The following is a 22,127-nucleotide window of genomic DNA, read 5'->3' as shown; positions in this document are numbered from 1 at the left end:
TGTTTTTCCCGGAAGCGGAAGTCCTCCTTCAGGTAGAGCGACAGCAGCAGCAGCCCGTAATATATCCATGCAGCAGGCTCGGTCTGGTGACACTTGTCGTCGCCAGACAGCTAACTATAGTACGGGTCGGGCCCGGTTGGGTTGGACTGGTACGTTACCTTCCTTGCTCGTGCAATAAACATTATGGCGGCCGCGGATCCCCGGTTCTCGAGTGACGGCGGGCCGGCCAGCAGAGGAGGATTCCCGGCCAGGGAGAGCAGCAACGACCGCGACGGGCCGGGCGGCGGCGGCAGCGGCAGCAGCAGCGGCGGCGAGGGCGAACGGGACCGAGCCACCTTCGAGTGCAACATTTGTTTGGACACTGCCAGGGACGCTGTCATCAGTATGTGCGGCCACTTGTTCTGGTACGAGACGAGGGGGCGGGGTAGTTGTGATGTGTGGAGGTGGTGGTTGTTTTTGCTTCTGTCCAGCTCTCCTGGTGTGTAGTTTTGCCGTCTGTGCGGCCTCCGTTTGCGTCAGTTTGATACATTTCACCGCGGAATTGCGCCCAATAACTCACCGTTAACAGTAGTTAGATTAAAACGGGCAAGATTGCTTGTTAGCTACACCTGGAGAGGGGTTTGTCACCCAGTCAGTGATGGATGAAGTGTGGCTGAACTCTAGTAACCGTGTCCTGCTGTCTCCGGTGAAGGCTGGTCGCTCACAACATTTGCATATTGCACATGAGATCTGATCTTGTTCAGTGGCTCAGCTCGATCCTTTGGTTTCGTGAAGGTCAGAGGTCACGCACCATCCTGTGACGCATTAACTTTCAGGTTAAACTGTCTGCTGATCATTGGCAGCTTTGAGATCAGGTTTATGGTCAGTCATTCACAGCAGTCCAAAATGTTTGTTTTTTAAAAGTTTGTTGGAAAATATAAATCATTAAGACTTTTCCACAATGTTCTGTCAGTATAGACTAAACAATACAATAAATTGAGACAATGTCAGCCACATTCCTAGTACATCAAATGCTTTACAATGGAAGCTTTGATTAATACAATGCATCAACCAATATCTGTTCAAGCATGTTTTATTGGCGTCACACGTCAGCCAATACGTAATAAGGGAATGTCAGTACAGGAATGCCAAAGATGCAGCAGGTTTTTAGGTATTTCAGAAACCGTACAGTTTGCCTACCTGAAAGCACTGACACGTTTATTTTTCCAACCATAAAAGGTCCTGTACATACAGTTTAGTAGATTAATCAAAAGGGAAAGTCAGTGTAATCCAAGGTAGCACTTTAACTACGAGTCCCTTCTCCTATCTCTGTTTTCATCCAGACTTGCGCAAGGCTCAACCTTCAAACCATTGTGTGTTTAACATCTACACATGCGCGCACAGCGACGTGTTTTAAAGGCTCATTCACGAGTGTTTATTGACGGCATTGCTCGCTGCCAGCCCAACGTGAGATTAGAGCCAAGAGATCGGGATTTGGGTCAAACCTCAAGGGCATTTATACAAATCAGTAGTAAAAGGCATGACTCAGAAGAACATGTAAACCTCTCTTTACCCGTTAAAGACGTACGCCTAGCCGTTTTAAAAGATACGTTTGGGTGTGCATTTGCTTTGGAAGCAGAAACAGGAGTTTCAGGAAGTAGGTAGCAGGATGCTGCAGGTTTTTATGACGGTGATCTGATCAGTGTCGAGGAACAGAGAAACCCTCTGAAAACACTCTGGAGAAGTCTCTCTATCCAGACCTAAAATAAAGATTCAACTGAAGGACAGACAGTTGGATGAAAGGTGGACAGGTTAATGTGACTCATTTCTGTCTCATCTGCAAAGAAAAAGGTGCCTTTCTTTTTTTTTTTAAAGTAATACAACTAACATTTCCTCACTGAACATATAGAGCAGTATGCTGGGCATGAAGGAAAAGACGGCATTCGTGTTAATGAGTACACAAGACCACACTGCCTGAGGCCTTTTTATTCGTGCAGGAATCTTAATATTACCTGATGATGTTCAGCGTTGGTTCCTTTTGATATTCGATCACAGAACTTCCCCTCACAGTTACATGTGCGGTGAAGCTCCGGTGTTCTGGGAGCTGATGTAACTTAGTTGCCATGTTACTCGTCTCTCTCATCTTCTGATGAAACTGTGATGAAATGATCGGCAAGGCGGCGACGTCGGGTCACCTGCTGCAACTTCAGATCAACATTGCTGCTCAATGTCAGATAAATTGTCTATTTCCATTTGAATCTTTCACTATGAATCACAGTCTGTCACATCGCCCACATTCAGTATTGGTGATGAGCTCAGTGTGTAAACGGCTAAACATCCATCTGTTCAGCTTGTATCCAACTTTGACACCATGTATTGCTTTGGACCGAAGCAATGCAGGTTGCATTGCTCCACTCGTTCAGCCGCAGCAAAACAACTGCTTCTGCCAAAAAAATGCTCAAATAGCCTAAAGTCAGCACAAAAGTAAAAAAAAGTGAAACTGAGGTTGAGATCCCAATAATCGCCTTCCGTCATGTTTCAGCAAATCAGTTTTTTCTAATTGTAAGATGAATATCTTATTTTTGGCCACAACAACAACTGAAGATGTCAATTTGGGATGAGGAATTGTAAACTGCAGCCCAAAATGTAGGACAGTAGTTGCATGCAGCCGGACTCCTCCGTCGCTGCTGCTAACATTTCAGAGAATTCTGTTTTACCTAAAACGACCACACGGCATTGTGTACGGAAACATTACTGTCAGAGGGGAGTAGCTGGACGACAATCCACTGTCGGATTATGTTATGAAAATGTTATGAAAATGAGACTTTAATGGCTCACGTAATGGAGTCTGTGCGTACAGTCTGGATGTTGAGCCGCTTATTGGAACCTAAGCAGTCATGTTCAGGTCACAGGAGCTCGGCTGTGCGTGTGGCCACATGTTAAATCACAGTTGAATGGGCTGTTACATCAACTTTGTATGGTTTGTAGACACAGGAATGTCATTCTCAGCTGCGATCTGGTAGCCGGTGTTACACTGTGTGGGTGTGTGTGTGTGTGTGGGTGGGTGGGAGGTTTGTTTTGTTTGTTTGAAGCAATTAGTTTGAATGTTCTGTAGTTGTGACATACTACAACGTGTTGAAAACAAGTCCGGCCTGTTCACCGGCATAATATGAGTTACGTTGCTGTTGAAGTTTATCTCAAGGAATCTCTGACATAAGCATTTTTAGAGAGACATTAAATACATGAAGTCAGATATTATGTTAAGTTTTCTGTAATGGCTGAACGCTAACTTAACTTATTAACTCAAACGTTTAATCTATGATGCAGGATTAAGTTATCCAGACATGTCATACTCATTAGTTTAAGTTTTAAAAAAAACACGTACTATACTGTAGTTCATCTGTTGTTATTCTCAACAAATACAAATCGGATTAACAATAATTTGACTTTTCTTTAGTATTTCAGTTGGAGTGGTACTTTTATGCAACTGTACTTCATATTTTCCCCACTATTTTTAAAAACAGTTCCAGACAGTAATCGGGACTAATTGCTGCTTTCAACATTTCTTTGTACAGTTAGATTTTTGTGGGCAGTACAGAGTTATAACTGTGTTGGAGGGAGAAATACTCACTGATGTGGTGGTTTTTTTTCTTCAAACTTGCATCCTGAACTCCCACAATGCAGCAGGTCACACTGCCAACACTCTTGTCAAACCGCTGACAACAGACGGAGCCAATTAATACTAACGATGGGGAGCGGGGACGAGTTCAATCAGCTACCTCGTTAGACAGGTGGTTCTGACCAGCTGAGCTTCTGCAGGGAAATGTGACCAGTTTAACGGCACTAGGAGTTCCCAAAAACAGACCTTGCGGTTTAAGAAAAGATGAGAGAAAGGCTTTATCGTGAGAATGCACATTAATTCATTTTGTTTGTCTCTGTCTCTACAGCTGGCCCTGTCTTCACCAAGTGAGTATTTCTTCTGTCACCCTTCTTAAATAATACTCGTTAAATAGCCTCACAGGTGTTTTCAATACTCTGACTGATGAGTCTTCTACTCAGCTTACCCCACCTCATCCACTTCCACTGAAGGCCGTGAATTGAAGACTGATCAATACAATACAGTTCTGTACCTGACCACACACTCCTGAGAGGCGGCCTCTGATCAGACACACTACGTGAAAACACGCCATTGGCTGAATAACACCTTTTAACTGCAGCATGCGTTTGTGACGTAACCTCAGCGTGGGAACGACACCTGTCGGTTGACTGAGTGCAGATTAAGCTCTCTTATGCACTAGGGGTGGGGGAAAAAATCGATGCAGCATAGTATCGCGATATTTTGCGTGGCGATATTGTATCGATACACGGACGCCAAGTGTCGATCTTTTATTATATTAACTATAAAAAATAAAAAAAATCTTTTTTTTCTTTTTTTTTTTAGAAAAATCAAATCAATTACTTTTTCAGTCCACTAGATGGTGCTGAGTTGTTTTCTGGTGAGGTCAGCAAAGGTCCCGGGTCAGTGTGATTGGTGGGAAGTTGGTCAAAACAAAGAGAGCCTCACAACGGGGTTAAATCTGCCAACAGTAGCCGGCTCATGGGGAGAGTGCAGCGCATAACTGTCTCTCTGCCCTCCACGTCCACGCATCACAAGTTATACTGAGTTATATAACTCTTATATCCTACTTATAGAAGCTATAGTTCATATACTGAGTCCACACGTTTGCATTTAGTTTAGTTGGACGATGTAGTGATACAAACAGTTCAGTTTGTCAGGTTCATGCAACATTTATGACATTGTTGGTCAGTCTGTCTGCTTGACAATCCTATTGTGCTGCAATAAAATGATTGAAGTGAGATGAACAGACTGAAAACTATCTTATTAGATAAAACATGTTGACACAGTTCCTTTGGGGACATAATTTGAAGTTGAAAAAAGTAATAAATCGCAATATAGGCCTATGTTATCGTGATAATATCGCAGTATCGTGACCCAAGTATCGTATTGCGGGATCTCTGGTGATTCCCACCCCTATTATGCACTTAACGCCTCCGTTTACTGCAGCTTTCTTTCCTCCACGCTGTACATTGCTCTCGGTGTAGCAGCGTGAGCGCCGCACATATTCAAAGTGGGGATTAAAAAAATGATTGCAACCAATGCGTGGAAATTTACTCGCTGTTAATCTCTTGAAGTCTGAAGTGAACCCAGTATTTAGACAGTAGAAACGGGGGTTTATCTGATTTAGTTTGACGCTTTTCTTCCTCTGTTGCTCCTCTCAGTGGTTGGAGACGCGGCCCAGCAGGCAGCAGTGTCCTGTGTGTAAAGCGGGCATCAGCAGAGAGAAAGTCATCCCACTGTATGGCAGAGGGAGCTCCAGCCAGGAGGACCCCAGGTACACAAAGCATTGCCTCTGAGTGAACAGGATTTCCTGTTACAGCCTCATGGTTGCCTCATGATTATAGACATGTCTGTGGTTGTTCAGGTTGAAAACTCCACCTCGGCCTCCGGGACAGAGGACGGAGCCAGAGGGTCGAGGCGGGGTGAGTCGGTTCACATCCGCTGATTTAAGCTCATATTTACAATCTTCTCTTTTGTTTGTCTGTCCTGTTTTTCAAATGTGATCTGGTTTTTTTTTCCTCTCAGATGTTTCAGGGTTTCGGGGACACCGGCTTTCACATGTCCTTCGGCATCGGCGCCTTCCCCTTCGGCTTCTTCACCACAGTCTTCAACGCCAACGACCCCTTTCACAGAGCAGGTAAATTGCTGGTTAGATGAGCAAACATCTTTCTTTCCAGGCTTAAAATCAATCCCAACGGTCTGATTGGTTGATGACCAGTTAAGGTGATTACACGAGGGTCTCCTACTGAAGCTGATTCATGATGGCCATGGTATAAATGTCAATTAAGTCTAATACTGAATGACCAAATTGAATTAGGTGAGCACCGCATGAACCCTGTGATTTGGTAAAAAAGCTCCATCTAAACGCATCTGTTGCCTTCAGGCGACACGGTTAGAGTGCAGATGTAAACGCACCATCACCGGTGTGTTAACCTTCTATGCAGGTGATCACCAAGGCAACAGTAACCTCAACAACGGCAGTAACAACTGGCAAGACTCCCTCTTCCTGTTCGTGGCCATCTTCTTCTTCTTCTGGCTCCTGAGCGTGTGACGGAGAACCCGACTGGAGGGACGGACGAGTGGATCGAGGAGCGCAAAACAACAACAACAAATAAATTTAGAAGCCCTCTCACACACTAAACTCAAGCCACACACACACTCATTTTACATTTCCTAGCAGGTACTAACTTGGGATATATGTATGTATGTATGTATGTATATGTATATGTATGTATATGTATGTATATATATATATATATATATATATCTCTTTAGGATTCTTAGCCCCGCCCACCTGCTTCATTGATTTTTGTTTATGCAAGAAACCCTGGTGAGTAGTGGTGCGTGGATCCCCAAATAAGTCGTGTTGGCACCTGTAGATATATGCACACAGAAAACTAACTGTTGGGGTTCAGAGACAGTATTAAGCGATCGGGGTGACCTACGTAGAGGACTTGTTCTTTCTTTTTAAAGAGGTGGGTGGAGGATAACTCGGGGCAGTGACTAATTCTCTTTTGGTTTTTCACATTCCTCTTGAAGGTTTAGTCCTTCAATAGAGAGAGGGGGGGGGGGGGGTATCAACTTTATCTTACCCTCAAAGGCCAAAGAGTAGCGGATCAGACATGTACGATTTTCGGCGGGGAGGTGAAAACTGTTATCGCGTGATGTTTTAGTTTCATCCTGATTTGAACAAGTAGTCCCAGAATGTGCGACTTGGACGGATAGAAACGGCACAGGTGGATGCATTTTTAGATATACATGTCTTAACAAAACCTGCCATCGCACTGTGAAGTCATTTGTAGACGGAGCTGTCCTTAAGATGGATGCGCGTGCTGGTGTTCAACCACTTGCTGTGTCTTTCCTCACAAAGCTGTACCAACATGGACGGGTGAACCGTTAAAGGGCCCGTTTGGGAGGTTTTCGTGTCGACACGAGCAACTCGAGAGTAAAAAGCAATCTGAGACACACACACAGTTTGGTAATTTCAGAGTAAACTGTCAAGAGAGAAGTTCTGGCAAATAAAGTAGCTCGACGAGATGCTACACAGGCGGTGCAACGAGAGAGCAGAATCCTTTCAGTTAGTCGTGGAGGGGAAAGGTCTGCACACGGAGAATTTACAGGAATGAACTTTTGTCACAGTTGATTTGTGTTTTAGTTTTTTTCCCCCCCTGACTGTATGAGTCTGTGTGTCCGAGTGAGTGTGTAAACATTCTATATATTTGTATATATGAATATTGTAAAAGCTGTTTTTACGTGTTTTCTGAGTGGACGACTAGCCACAGAGAGGGCGATAGAGGACGATGATCAAATAGGCCTCGGGATGCTTTTGTAAAGCGAGAAATGATCTTATTCCTGGTTTTTCACTAATTCCTTCCATTGGACTCAAAAGGCTCGCGGCCCAAATGAATAGCGTCTGCCGACCTCTCCCGTTTAGATAAATGAATGTTATGAGCGCAGAGTTTGTCCTTCCCTGCTGATGTGATTTGATGTGAGGATGCTGGCTCTCCTGACTGCCATGGTGCACGGTGCAGTGTCCCTTTTTACTGCGCAAACGTTTTGAAGCAGTTGAGCGACTTAAAACCTAAAGTGACACGAGTTCGTGTGGATATTTGACAAGTAAACCAGCAGCAAGTGCTTCGTTCGCTGCTTTCCAACGCAGATTTGTTTCAGTTTCAAACTTTTTGTCTTCAGCCCCCAAACGACAAGGACATTTACCCGATTTTTGCAGCTTTCTGGAGCAATAAAAGCCTTCATACGACTACAGTAGTGCTCAAACACCCGTAAACACGGCTTTGATGTGTAAAATCAGAATTCAGCTGAAGGTATTGAATCGGGTGTTTGGGTCACACTGGGGTGAGGGGTGACGGTCCTCTGTGGGATGGACAGCATGGCTGCTGGAGCTTATCGGTTCTTGCATACTTGTCCGTTCAAGCGACACTTTGTATTATAAATTGTATGACAAGGGATGGAAGTCGTGATTGGACAGACTAAATCTGGAGCCATTGTGCAAAACCAAATGATGTAGGAGATTAAAACTTCATTAAAACGCTGACTTGTTTTCTGTCGTCACTTTCTGCATTTTAATATCAAAGGACTTGGGTCTGTGTCATCGGTTCGTTTCATCCACAGAACAAAGGGTCAGAATCTTTCATCTTGTCAGTGACTGGAGGTTTTAAAAGATAAAATCACTGTTTACTTGCTTTTGTTTGGATATGGATAATCTAATAAACATCGAACAAAAAGTTTGGAAATTAGTGTTTGTTAGATTATTTCTCTGTAACTATGCTTCTTGGCAATAAGTCTTATACTGTTGGGCGCCTGTTTATTTACCTTTCAAACGATGCCCCATTTGTAAGGAACATGCATTTGTGGGATGAGCAACGCAGCTGAGTATGTGGGTTGCATCCATGAAAAATTTGCCAAATCTTCTCTGCCAATGCCAAACAGCGTATTGTGCTGTTGCTGTTGACCGTCGGACCGGTTTGCGCTGGTGTCGGCAACACCTGCACTGGAGCCTGAACATGTGGGGGAACGTTATGTTCAATGAGTCCAGATTCTGCCTAAGCTGTGTGTGGTTCTTCCACACGCTACTGACGCTCCCGTTTGTTAAATGAATAAATTGAAAAATTGCCAATGTCTTGTTTCTTCCTTGTTACTGATAGAATTCAATCATCCAATCCACCAAACAAGAGTCAATAGCAACAGCAGAATAAGCTGTTTGGCATTGGCAGAGAAGATTTGGCAAATTTCATGGGCGCAACCCACATACTGAGCTGTGCTGCTCATCCCACAAATGCATGTTCCTTAAACATAAAGGTAAATAAACAGGCTTTCCAACGGTATGACATTTATTGCCAAGAAGCATTGTTACAACAGAGAAATAATCTACCAAACACTAATTTCCGAACTTTTTGTTCGATGTTTAGATGCAAAATGATCAATATCATCGATATTGTGGTAATACAAATGTTTTGTATTTATAAAACTTTTCTTTATATACAAACATATATGACGTATAAGAACTTTTTTTTTAAATCGTTGCATTTTCTTTGTGTTCATCTGAAGAATCTCAGCCAACAGAACAGAAACCGGCATTAAAGGACTTTAAACTGGATTAACTGACAACAGGATAAATCCCTCAAATGTCCGAAATCAAATGAATACAAACAAATAACAAATTTAAAATAACATAAGAATTGTTTTATGACTTTCAGTGAAATAAAAAGATAAAAAGCCAAAATAAAAAAATCATTTTAACAAATGAAGAAATAAGTCGTGAAGATACCGAGCAACTTAAGCTGTCACATCCCCTGCATTCACATTCATTCTCTTCAGTGTGTCATTAATACTACACGCACACATACACAATAAAACAAGATTTAAAAAGTGCAAAATCAGCGAATTAGTTTTGGTCCACTTATTTGGAAAACAATGGAGTGTTAAAAGGTGTAAACGATTGTCAGTCCTTCCCTTCACCCTTTTTTGGAGCTTTGTTGGATTTGTTGAGGATCTTCATGAGGTTTTTGGACATAAAGTACGGCTTCTGCAGAGATCCATCGTTCCGCTCCAGGTCCTCCACTGAGAGAGGGGGAGACAAATTGAGTGAAGTGGTGAAACACACCATGTGTGCATTGTTGGATCATTTCTTTAAAAAATGATCCAAGTTAAGTGTTGAGTAGCTTAACGCTGTTAACTAAACATTATTTGAGAATATTTGCGTGTTCAAAAATCTCATGTTGGTCGTATTTCTGTGTCAATAACGTGAATGGGCCGTGCTTTTATAAACACTCGGTGAACTCACAGAAGCAGAGGAAGAGTGTGTCGACACACATGTTGTACACACTGAAGAATCCATGAGCTATGAGGTAGCTACCAAACACCACCGTCTACAGAGAAGAAGAAACAAAAAGAGATGAGACTCAGAACAAAGTTTCATTGCTTTCAAAAATGGAGAAGAATCATTTGTAACTTACAATGATTGGCATCCAGTAGTAGTTGAGGGTTTCGGAGCGGAAGGTGTTGCCTGGTAGCAGTATTCTCCCAGAGAAGAAGAAGAAGGACAACACGCCTGGAACGAGAGTGAGATGTCAGAGTCTCTTCTCTTCACTGTATTAACAACACATATTTGTTTATTTATTTATCTCTGTTTTTATTCCTTACCCACTCCTGCGACCACCAGGAGCTTCCCAAAGAACAACAGCAGGTCTGTCACTTTATCGAGCACCACCACCCTGAGGGGACAAACACAAATACCTTCATGTGATGAACAGGTCAGACGAAATGTAGCCAGCTAGCATCGACAACACCGACTGTAATCCCTTTAGGAGGAAACAAGACTTCACCACAAACCTCACGACATTTCTCATGAGCAGCATGAAAGCATTTCTGGCTGAGACGCAGAAGTTCTTCCCATAAATAGCAATCTGTCGAGAAAACAAAATCAAATCATTTTTTGCAAAGCATGTTTGTTTTCCATTCGGTAGTACTAAACTACACAACAATTCAAATGTGAGGGACCAACAGCTGCCCAACGACATGTTGTGCTTACCATGATGTACGCGTTCCTGTTGAGGAACTTGATGAACTTCTCCAGACACCAGAGGCAGCACTTCATGCAGCACAATATGAAACGTGCACATGGATTCTGCGCCGCTGGAGACAGACCACCAAAACATGTTAACGAGCCCAACAACGTGCGGCACACACGTCAATCACTGAAACGTGTCACGGGATTTATATATTAATACCATTAAGACTAGAAGTTGCTCTGAATAAAGTGCACTTTGATCCGTTGCCATGATAAAGACTTATTTAAACTGAAGCACAAAAATAAACCAAGCAGTGAGAACGTGTTCAGTATTCGTTAAGGTAACGCAGAAAGTGAAGACGAGATGAGAGTAGGTCAGTCTTACCTCTTGTTTTGTGGTCTATGTACTCCAGAATCATCCTCGCTATCTGCACTAGGGTCAGGATCAAAGCACCGAATGCCAAGGAGCCCACATGGTACCTGAAATGTACAAAACCAAAATGTCTGACTGTCTAGCTGCTTCCCCAAAACTGTTATCTGCAGGTCTAATGCGTCCTCCAGAAGCCAGACAGGATGACAAAGATCCAGAAACGGCTCCCTTTGGGAATGCAGGCATTCAGTTTTTTTGGACACTTTTGAAAGAGATGGACACATTTATTCTTTGAATGTAACCAATGACACAGCAGCTCGTTAGCCTACCTGAGCGAGCGTATGAAGCTGGCACTCAGGGGAAACGTGGGCATGTCATCGGGTTTGGTGAAGGCCCAGTAGTAGGAGGCGAAGGCCCCCGCCAGCGTGCACTGCCCCAAGGCGATGACGAAGTTGACACACCAGAGGAAGGCCACCGCGTTGTAGATCTGCAGGTTGAAGATGTTCCTCTGGAAGAGACCCTCCTCGTTGTATTTGATGAAGATGCAGCTGGCTGAGGGGCAGCCTGGGTAGTCAGACGAGTTGAAGTCCTGAGACGGGGAGACGGGAGAGTGAGAGGGGGAAGTGGGCGAGAGGTGTGTGAGGGCATCAACAGTAGGATGACAGACAATCATTTTTATATTGGTACATCACAGTTGTGTAACTGGTGATTTGACAGCTGACAGCCAATTCCTTCTATTAGCTTATTCAACCAGATTGAACATTTGAGAGAAGTTTTGACTGTAGGTCACAATGTTCACCCACACTGAGTTCCCATCCTGCCCACTCACCTGAGGGTCACAGTTCACAGTGCCATTGATACTCTTACAGTCGTCAAGAGTGGAGTTTAGAGCCACCACTTTGTAGATCGGGCCTCCCGAGGTGGCCAAATATCTACGTTCATCAGTTTAAGCCAAGAACAGATTCTCTGGACAGTAGAAGTGATTGCAAAGTAAAAACAATACACACACAGAGTCATCTCAGAAACATTTAAACTATAGTCTAAAACTTGAAGGATACAAAGCGGTGGCGCTCCAGTAAGCGACACACACCAGCAGGAGAACAAAGGTGACCAAAGGGTAGAGCAGAGAGGACATCATGTGACTGATTGCCCTGTTGGATATGAACACACACTACAAGGTTATGCCAAGGCCTTTCTCTTCACGGAAAGACACAAAATGAGGATAACAATAAATGAAACATGGAGCAGATAAGGCTGTAAATAAATCCCCTTTAAGATTAGCACATGGGTTGTGTTCAGTTGTGTCATAAATGAGATGTAACGTGTGGCACCAGGACTCACTTGCTGGACTCCTGGATTAGGGCGATGGCGATGAGGATTCTTGTCCGCAAGAAGATGATGGTCAGGAGAATGATCCCCTCCCCCACAGATATGATTATCACTGAGGGGGGGGGGAGAAGAACTGCTGTTTAACATTTACAAATATCCAACATGAACCACTATAACCCTTACATCAGTGTTGTCATTTATCAGACGCATTACGCAATGTCATGAATCAACTGGTTATAAACATGACATGTGACTCATGCGTATACCAACAATGGTTTTATTGCATTTATTTTTGGATGTGGATAAGATTCAGTATTTATGGTGTCATTGGTTAGCTCCCTTTTATACCCCTCATTTCCTCTCTTGTGTCAAAACATGGATGATACAGTATATTTATACAAGGGAGCTTTAATCACTAGTATACAGACATCTTTTTCTTCTTCGTTGGTCTGATCTTTGTTTCCAGCAGCACAAACCTATTGCCACTAAGAACTAAAGTAAAAAGACGAGACTGTCTCCACGTTTTGAGAAGAGATGTGTGAAGCTTGTGACTCACAGAAGGCCAGCCAGGTCTCTTGGACTTGCAGGTAAACGTTGAGATTGGTGGTGAAGCCAACGTCACTGATGGTAGCAGAGGCTTGCTTGTAGTTATCATATTCCCAGTAGCAGTGCCATATACCTGCGAGAGAAACACACCAACAACTCAGAGGCTACTTTCGTCTAATCTAACATCTAATCTTGGCAAAACAAATAAACTGCTCCGGGTGAGTGTTTACCATATGCCCCCGCACCCAGGACTCCTATGATGAGCACCCACACCATCACTGGAGCCGTGAACCTCAACAGCAACAGGAACAGCATACTGACCACCATGGCTATGAGCAGACCGCTGAGAGGGCAGATGAATCAGTTATGGAGTAAGAAAACAGACAAGGTGAAGGATGAAGAGGTCAATGCATAAATTATCAAATTGTCAGACCAAAAGTTCCAATTAATCTCAAGAGTAATTTATATCTGTATGTCAGCCAATAGGTGGCAGTGTGTGTGTGTGTGTGTGTGTGTGTGGTGTAGTTCGTCAAGGCAACTCACAGGAGAATCCACGGCCATGCCGACGCAAAATCCTCAAAGATGCGGATACCAATGTCCCTGGCATTGAAGCCATTCACGATGTCCCTGTTGAAGACAAAAACAAGGACGAGCTGCGTTAGGGACGGTTCTCGGAAAAACGGACAAAATGGGTTTATAAACAAACAAACGATGAAAAAAAAGCTTCGATGCATCTCTAAAGCGCCTGTTGGAAGAAACAAAAGCAATGTAGTGGTAAAGGCTAGTGGGGTGCAATGAAGTGGTAACGACAGGCTAAAAAAGACAGCTAGAAAGGGTTTTTCTGCAAGTCCCAAGAGAGCGTTTTACATGGCGTCTCAGGCAACAAGAGCAACTACTACCAGCTGCTATTCTACAGCTCAACACAGAAACTCACGAAGCCACTGACCCTGTGTGTGTGTGTGTGTGTGTGTGTGTGTGTGTGTGTGTGTGTGTGTGTGTGTGTGTGTGTGTGTGTGTGTGTGTGTGTGTGTGCAGTTGTCTTTGATTCAAGAGCGGGTGCTGTAATTGAGTCATTTTGAGGCCAGGCATCCACGATATCTCACCCAGTGCCGTTCTTGATTAGGTCGACTGTGTCGTTGACTGAGGGTAACCCGGGAATGTTTGAAAAGGCTGAAGGGATCCTCTCCAGTGCCGAGATGTCGGGCAAACACCTCCCCAGCACTGACGGTAGAGAAAATTAAATCAGCTTGAAACGCGCTAAATTACACTTTATTACAAAATCTCTAAGATACCGAGGATAACAAACCATCGTCCATTTAATATCTTTGGAAGTAAACAAAACATAACAGTGTAGTTCTCTCGCACATGAGCAGTTAAACCCTAATATTAAACAAGCAGCTGCATTTAACTCACGACCGGCCTTTACAGCAAATCAGACACAAATGAATATGAATATGATGTAGCGTATAGGAGCGCTGTCACTCACCAGAGATGGTGGGCATGTAGAAGAAAGGACACAGCTCGTTGTCCACAATCTGTTTAACAGTCTGAAAAAAACATGAACACGACATGTGAATGGATCAAAGTGTCAGGTTACTTTTGCTGATTATAATGCAGGCAATCTTTCATAAAACAAAAAAACATTTCCTTTAGTATGAGAAATCAAAACAAATGTTTAGGGAGACGCACAAAGTTTACACATAGTAACAACAAAATACAGGTTTAGCGAGGCGGCGAGAGACGCTAAACGACAGGTGACTACTTCTGTCTGGAGAGGTCTCATCAGGCCATATCCACACTAGGCCGTGTCTCGTTGGATGCAGAGTTCTCAAATAGAACCGATCTCCGTCCACACGGGAGTTTTCAGCATTATTGGAGCATCCACGCAGCAGCCTTCGAAGGCGGCCAGCACGTGACCATTAACGTACACTGGGCATGCGCGTGATGGTGTAAACAGGAAGTGGATTGCTTGCTTAGTTAAAAGAAAATATGAGCGTAATAAAGTAGTCTTTAAATACACTTGCCACTTTTACAATATACTTGTTTTAAAGTACTGTTATCTGTTTTTTTGTCGAGCATATTTTTAAACTATGTCTTGATTATTGCACTGTGCTCGTTGTTTACTGTTATGCACCATCCACCAAGTCAAATTCCTTGTATGTGTGACGTACTTGGCAATAAACGGTTCTGATTGTGATTCTGAACATTGGAACTTACCTTGGTAGTATTTGCCAGGTCTATGGATGGCACACAGAAGCTTTGATTGAAAACGTCTGCTGCTTTTACACCGGGAAGATATGACGGTATTTCCACAGCCCAAAACTCAGTGGGACAGTCAGCCACGCACACCTATAAGTGACGGAAAAAGATGATTATTTATGGGACAGTACGGTTACCAGTCCCGTGTAATTAGAAACAACTAAAATCAAGTACCGGTAGTCTTTTCTACCTGTGTGGTTGGACACTGGAAACCGTTAAGGGCAGTTGCCATAACGTTAACAGATGCGGCGCATTTGAGAATGTCAAAGTAGAACAGGTTGGGTCGGCCTCTGAGGGAGAGAAGGCAGGAAGAAAGAGTTGATTTTGAAATGCATATTCTTTATACCTTGTACATGTAAAACATGATATGAAAAGGCAAAAGATAGATTGAATTACTCATTTGGTCCAATGCCACAGAACCATCCAGTGGAGTTTGTTGGATAAAGAACATGTCTTGGATCTCCAAAGAGCCAAGCTAATAGAAAACACACACACACACAGAGAAAAGATAATATCAAGTTAATAACCCTCCATTATGTCCATTTTCTGTTCGGCACTGCGATCTGGCCAAGATGCAGCGACGGAAATCACTATACTGATGAATTTGCTAGAACGTAAATTCTGAATGAGATATTGAGTGTTGAGCAGACATATAAAGGTTTTTTTTCGCTGCTGATAGTTTTATAAATGCATTAATTAATACCAGCAATGAAAGAATGATTTCAGCCCAATCACACGCCTGACAGGACGCACTTTAAAGTGCTGACTAACATCTCTCTTGTTCCTCCGGAGTTTGGTTTGATCGCACATACTGTAAGTCGTAGTAGACAAAAGCATCTGCCAGATGAAAATTACGTCTCATGTAAATGTGCATGTATTGTTTCCTCATTGGAGCTACACAGCCCACCACTGTTTCTCATATATCAAAGGAATAAATGCAGCCCTTTTGTATCAACACTGGCCAGTAGACTTCACTTCTTAAGTACTACAGCAAATTAAACTTGTCGAACTAATGCTTCTGAACGGAAATAACGGAGTATTTGTGACGCACTCAGCCACTGACACACATATTGCTTATCAGGTTGTGTTGACTCGAGATAAGAGAGAGGGCCCTGAGTGCTGGAATGAGTTTGATGACAGGGCAATAAAAAAGCAGCTGGCTGGATGTTCACATGGAAATCAGCTGTTATGTGATAATGATACTCCACATATAAACGTATTTTTGATGATGATAAATCAAAGTACGGTATAGGTAGTGAGAATTACAATAGATGAATTCATTGATGAACACCAGCAGCATGGTGTTAGCTGTGGCCCAACTGTGGAGTGCTGGAGATGCAGCACAAAAAGAGTTAATATAATATACAAATACAATCAAAACCCTTTGAGACAAGCATCCAATGAAGGGATCAAATGAGCTTAGTGTGAGTTCAGACACAGTCACACAGTCAGTTTCTGAGGTTTCAATGGAGCAACCGAGTTTTGAAACGTTGACGGTTGTAACAGCGTTGTTGCTTCGCAAGTTAGGATCTACATGAATCCAGGAAGTCACTGGTAAAACCACAAACTGTCGTCTTTGCACTTCAGTTTTTGTATCTATTAAACAAACTAGATCAAATGTGTTCATCGGTGAGGTTTGGAGGAACTGGTCGGGGGATTTCGTTGGCTAGCTGTTTTCTCCTGTTCCCCAATTTTGGTGTTGAACTTACATTTCATATACAGTACAACGGAGATACACGAGAGATCTCTTCTCATATAACTCTCAGTAAGGAACGCGAACTAACGCATTTCCCCAAAAAAACGTAGACCTGTTCCTTGAACAATTGGATTAGCCCAGAGAGGAGGTGTTGTAAATCAATGACTGATTGTTTGGGGCGGACACAAAGGCCTGTGTTGGTTACTCTCACCTAAAATCCCCACCGCTATGTAGCCGAGGAGGACCGCCATGAACAGGACGCAGCAGATGATATCGGTGCATCCTCTGAGGAAGGAAAGAGAGACGGCAACAGGTTCAAGTTAGCAGGCCGAGCTTTGCTTTGACGTTTGCCTGGGGGGGTGAAATATGTGATTCTATCAGTCAACAGAAGCTTGGCAAACACAGACATTTTGAGGGATTGAAGGGAGTTAGTTGGTGGGGAATGGGACGGATTCACCTTTTCTTCATGGGTCCATTGAACATTGGGTCAAACTGAGCCGGTTCTCCTGGGAAAAGAAAACAACATCGGGTCGCTTTTAATGCAAAGCAAATGAATCACCGGCGTAATCGGCAACTTCTGTGTTTGGTTTCAGATAGATTAAATAGAATTTTACAAATTTCCCCCTGGGGATAAATAAAGTACATATCTATCTATCTTTCTTTCTATGTAGATTATTAAACATTAGTTTAGCTCGCTTTTAATGAGTCACTTCAACTGCAATTCCCCCTGAAGGAATGCCCTGCTGATTAAACCTTGAGTGCTGCACCTACGGAGATATGGGGAAGTTAGTGTGTTAAAAAACTTATTGGGTTCATTTGTGTCCAGCGCTCACATTGGTCATCTTCTTAAGAGTCAATGAATTTCGCTGCAAGTGAACAAGGAAGTACTTTTCGAGACGGGAGAAAGAATCTTATACTTTTATGGGTTGGTTACTCACAGCTTTACAATTAAATGAGCAGAACAGAGGTGCAGCTATTACAGGAAATACACGTCTTATTGTTCTTTCCTGGAACAGAGAGAGCAGAACAAACAAGCTGCTTTGCTTGTGAACTAAAGAGAAGCTCGTTCCCGTTGGTTCCTTCGTGTGCTGAGAGAGTACAGAGGAAAGGATCGGAGTAGCTCCGGCTTATTTTAAATATCATTTGAATTCAAAGTCTTGGCCTTTGGAGGAGGGAGCGTGACAAGACGTTTAAATCATTTTAATGGGTTTGAGGAGATCCCCAGCTAGAAAACATTCCTATAAATACAGCCTCAGTGAGCCTCTGTTGCATTATCCAGTCTGGCAGGAAAAACACAAGAGACTACTTGGAGTATGTGATCACAAGAAGACGATGATAATACAACGATTGACATCACAGGGGAATCTGCATTCCTGTACTCCAACACTAATGGAAAGCTAAAAGTGGTGAAATGTTGTGACTAAGAGCCCGAACGTACGACGTTGTAAAAAAAGTGTGCAGGTGCTAATTTGGTTAAGTGTTGGATTCCCATCTGATACATGCAAAATACTGACGTGCTTGCATAATTTGATTGCTCTGCGGGGACGGACGTTTAGCGAGGCAGCTCCCTGTGTATTCTGTGTATCTAAATGATCTCCGCTGACTGAAACTTAAACACAGCCAGCAGACTCTGGCATCAGGACTGCTGAGTAGGATACAAATATACAAACAGGATGCAGTACGTTTGAAGCTTCTCAGTCACCTGACACATTCACAGTGGGGCTGTAACACACTTTGACACTGAGGCCAGGTAAATACAAAAACACTTCCACGGAGCAGTGGTAGAGTGAAGCAATAATTCCACGTCTTAGATAAGAAGTTCTCTCTTATGTAAACAACAAGTGTAGGTCAATAGACAGCCACACAAAGGCCCTCGAATTTGACAGACCACACATCTCTATAAACATCGACGCCTCTGTGCTGCTTCCTAAACACCTCATGCGTGGGATATGAGAGAAATGACTCGGGACAGTGACAAAATCTTCTCAACAAAGAAACCTGTTCATCGGCCTCTTGTGGTGCCGCGAGTGTCAGATTGCAGCTCTGCTAGGACGCTGCTGTGTGTCTGGAGTAAAGGAGAGAAACTGGAAAAGGGCTCAGCGGGACTCTGTGTCACACAGTTTAAAAAAAAGGACATTTCATCTTTTATGCCCTCGTAAAAAGCTGGAGGAGAGCTTTAAACCTTTAGACCTTGAATCTCTGTACGACGATACGTGAGAGGACCATCACTGGACCTCGGTCTCTTATTTTACTTTGTACAAGTTGGTGAATCAACACTGACTCAAAACATTCGTCATTTGGGGCAACAAATGACCAATGTAATAATATTGTAACAATGAATTGGTAACCTGCAGTATACACAAGACTAACCCCGGGGGAAAGAAAGGTAGAAAATGTTCTTCTACATAAAAAGTGTAGAATATGAGGGGAGGGGATGGATGCATTTAAAAGCGTGATTGATGTGATTGTCAAAGGTTTTATGTGGCTTTTGAATACTTTTATGGTTGAACACGTCAAAGCCATGACAGCAGCAGAAAGGAGTTCTCATCGTTAGAAACATTCAAAGAGAAAACAGAGTTATTTGCATTATAGATCAAGAAAAAGTAAAAAGGCAAAAGGCAAATTCCAACCATATTCAGTTTACTGTATGACACAGAAAAGCGTTAATTCCTCACGTTTGTGAAGTTTGCTTGACAAATGACACTTAGTTGTTAACAACCAATCAGTCACCAAATACTGATTCATTGTTTGAGCTCTAATGGAGAGATTTGCTGAATCTGCAGCTGTCTGTTAAGTCGTTCCCCCTTGTCGCCTCGAGCATCTTTAACAAACATTCTGGTCAATGATTTGCAGCAACAAACCGTCACAAGTCACTGATTTCTCAACACCGAGTGTCTGCACATCTTCAAACAGGAAAGCAGGTTGAAATGTGTAACTGCTCCAAACAAGAACCAAAACGCAGACATGTTGTACAACTTGATTTGGCAACAACAGGCGGTCTGAATTCGAAAGCCTTGTTGTGTTCAACAGAAGGATTTCTACTTTCTTGTGAAAGCTGCTAGGACAGGATCTAGCAGGAAGTGGATTAACGATTAGAAATGGTGATGAGTTCAGGCTTTTCTTTGTTGTTAACAGAGGCTGTCACCGTGATCAGTGGACTGTCAGACACTTCTGTTGTCATCGTGTATTCTGATGTTTACATGAGCTGTTTGAAGAGACGTGAAATCACATATTTACCTTCAGGGAGGGTTTGTTTACTGAGGTCTTTGACAAACCTCCCAGAGTGTCAACAGACGCGTGACTTTGTCGATATCAAAAACCACAAAGAGTAAACAGGACCCGGAGAAACATCAATCTGCTGGCCACATGACAAAGACATCTTTGAAATGTTTTTTTGGAAATATGTCAGCGGATTCAACTTTCTCTTCTGTGTGTTTTATGATACTGTCGTTCTCCATCAGTTTGTTTACATCACATACAATGTAGCTGAGGCTGCATGAGTTGTATCAGAGCTCACACAATTAGTTCATCGACAGAAGAACAATATACAACTATTGTGGTTATAATATGAATTTATGTCATTTTCAAGCAATTATTGTAAATTGTAAATCTGTGGCTTTCGGACAAACTATTTCAAAATGTCACCTTGTGATGGGCATTTTTAACCAATTTCTTACCTGTTGTAAATCAAACAATTGATAGAGAAAGAAGCTGGAAGATAAATGTATTAAAGCTGAAACCATAAATTAATTAAATGATGACAGAAAATTAATCTTCAGCAAATACTTTTATAATTATCAAATGATAAAATTTGTTGTTTTTTTAAAGCAAAATTAACAAAATTACTCAGATTCTAGTTTCACAATTGTCTATATTTTCAGGGTTAACAAATGGGATTTCTACCAGTTTGATACCTGAATATAAGATTATTAACTCACAACTAAAATGAAGTAAAACGTCTTTATTATGGCTGACTATTCTAACCACAACAAAGCAACGTTGCACTTTATATTTCATGATAAGAACGTGCCCATTTGACAGCGTGGTTAATATAAAGCAGTGTTTCATAAACCTTTCTGACTTGTGACCATTAAAATGAATCAATGTGTACGTTCAGGCTTCATGTCGTCCTCCAGAAATGAACCCAAAACAAAAGGTGATTATTGTTTGTTATTTGAAGGGTTTTTAGAGACCTGAAGAGGTGAAAGAATCCAATATTTTATAAGAAAAAAAGAAACAATAAAAAAACAAAAACTACAAAATATTTGTTTAATTCTTATCCTCTGAGATTACTTGGCAGCCAACTCAAAGCTTCATATTTATCTTAAACATGTCTTCTTCTGTAGATCAGATGTCTGCGATGTTTTGGCTATATTATAACACAATGTAATAAGTAGTTAGTAAACCATTAAACCATGTTTAGTGAGGATAGAGTTGGCACTCGGGTACATGCGCTGACTCACAAACATCAGACGACAAGCCTACATTTGTCCCGAGAGAAAGATTTAATTTGGTGTCTTTGGTCTCTCATAGACTGTAACGTTGACTAGTAGCTGGATTTAATGAGGACAAATCTGTTATAAACACTATCGGCTGATAATTACCTGTGAGATGTAATACGACCAATAAAAGCAACAAATTAACAGCAACATATCCATTGTCAAAATAAAACGTTGGCGTTAATCGTGAAAATAATTTGGTAAAATCAATTATTTGCCGAAACACTTTTTTATTGCAGCACAACTTTTGGAAGGAACTCAGTATGAGACAAAATATTAGCCAAATAGTTGTAACGTTGGCTTGAGTTAGCTAACGTGACATTATGTTTTAACAGTGAACCCTCTGAGGAAACAGGTGATGTCAACTCACCATACTTGGAGTCCGGACTTGTCTCCTGTTTTTTCCCCATTGTCCGCCTTAAACCCAAACCTCCTGCTTGACTTCTACAACTCTGCTTCCTTTTCTTAAAGTTGTGATGGAAACGTTCGAGCAAAGAGCTAAAAGTGCGTCTAGAACGAGCTCCGCCGTGTCAGAGCGGCCATGGTAGCTAAGTTTGGAAATCTTTTTCTTCCTGGCACTTGTAACTAGGCAGTGACGACGCGACCGCACCTGCAGAGGGATGTGCACCTGCGCGTGCTATCAAAGGTAGTTTAAAAAAAAGGGGGAATTACTCTGACGTGATTGTAAAAACTTGAGGGTGAGAACGTTCTTCTTGGGAAAGGCTGCCTAATAACAGCTCTGTGATAAAATGTAGTTTTAACACCTTTAACATTTCAGTTTATCTTGCTTTTGGATGTATATT

General features: G+C 42.4%; 2 protein-coding genes across 2 annotated transcripts; one reads left to right on the top strand and one right to left on the bottom strand.

Moving 5' to 3' along the window:
* The first annotated feature begins 48 nt into the window (after nucleotides 1–48).
* Nucleotides 49–8,776, top strand: rnf5 (ring finger protein 5). The gene is made up of 6 exons (XM_079288242.1): nucleotides 49–404; nucleotides 3,927–3,945; nucleotides 5,260–5,372; nucleotides 5,463–5,520; nucleotides 5,624–5,735; nucleotides 6,043–8,776. The coding sequence occupies exons 1-6, from the start codon at nucleotides 184–186 to the stop codon at nucleotides 6,147–6,149; spliced, it is 630 nt and encodes a 209-aa protein (XP_079144368.1). The 5' UTR covers nucleotides 49–183; the 3' UTR covers nucleotides 6,150–8,776.
* slc44a4 (solute carrier family 44 member 4) lies at nucleotides 8,771–21,823 on the bottom strand. Its single transcript, XM_079288241.1, has 22 exons — nucleotides 21,695–21,823; nucleotides 17,283–17,331; nucleotides 17,037–17,110; nucleotides 15,526–15,604; nucleotides 15,320–15,419; nucleotides 15,088–15,219; nucleotides 14,357–14,417; nucleotides 13,974–14,091; nucleotides 13,414–13,497; nucleotides 13,101–13,213; nucleotides 12,881–13,003; nucleotides 12,337–12,436; nucleotides 12,054–12,146; nucleotides 11,825–11,927; nucleotides 11,325–11,584; nucleotides 11,011–11,105; nucleotides 10,647–10,750; nucleotides 10,448–10,521; nucleotides 10,259–10,329; nucleotides 10,072–10,166; nucleotides 9,900–9,984; nucleotides 8,771–9,676 (listed from the first exon to the last, which is right to left on the bottom strand). The coding sequence occupies exons 1-22, from the start codon at nucleotides 21,732–21,734 to the stop codon at nucleotides 9,558–9,560; spliced, it is 2,172 nt and encodes a 723-aa protein (XP_079144367.1). The 5' UTR covers nucleotides 21,735–21,823; the 3' UTR covers nucleotides 8,771–9,557.
* Nucleotides 21,824–22,127: the final 304 nt, after the last annotated feature.

Source organism: Melanostigma gelatinosum (genome assembly GCF_949748355.1).
Source record: "Melanostigma gelatinosum genome assembly, chromosome: 17".
In the NCBI taxonomy this organism is placed as follows: Eukaryota; Metazoa; Chordata; class Actinopteri; order Perciformes; family Zoarcidae; genus Melanostigma; species Melanostigma gelatinosum.
This window is presented reverse-complemented; position numbering and strand designations above follow the sequence as displayed.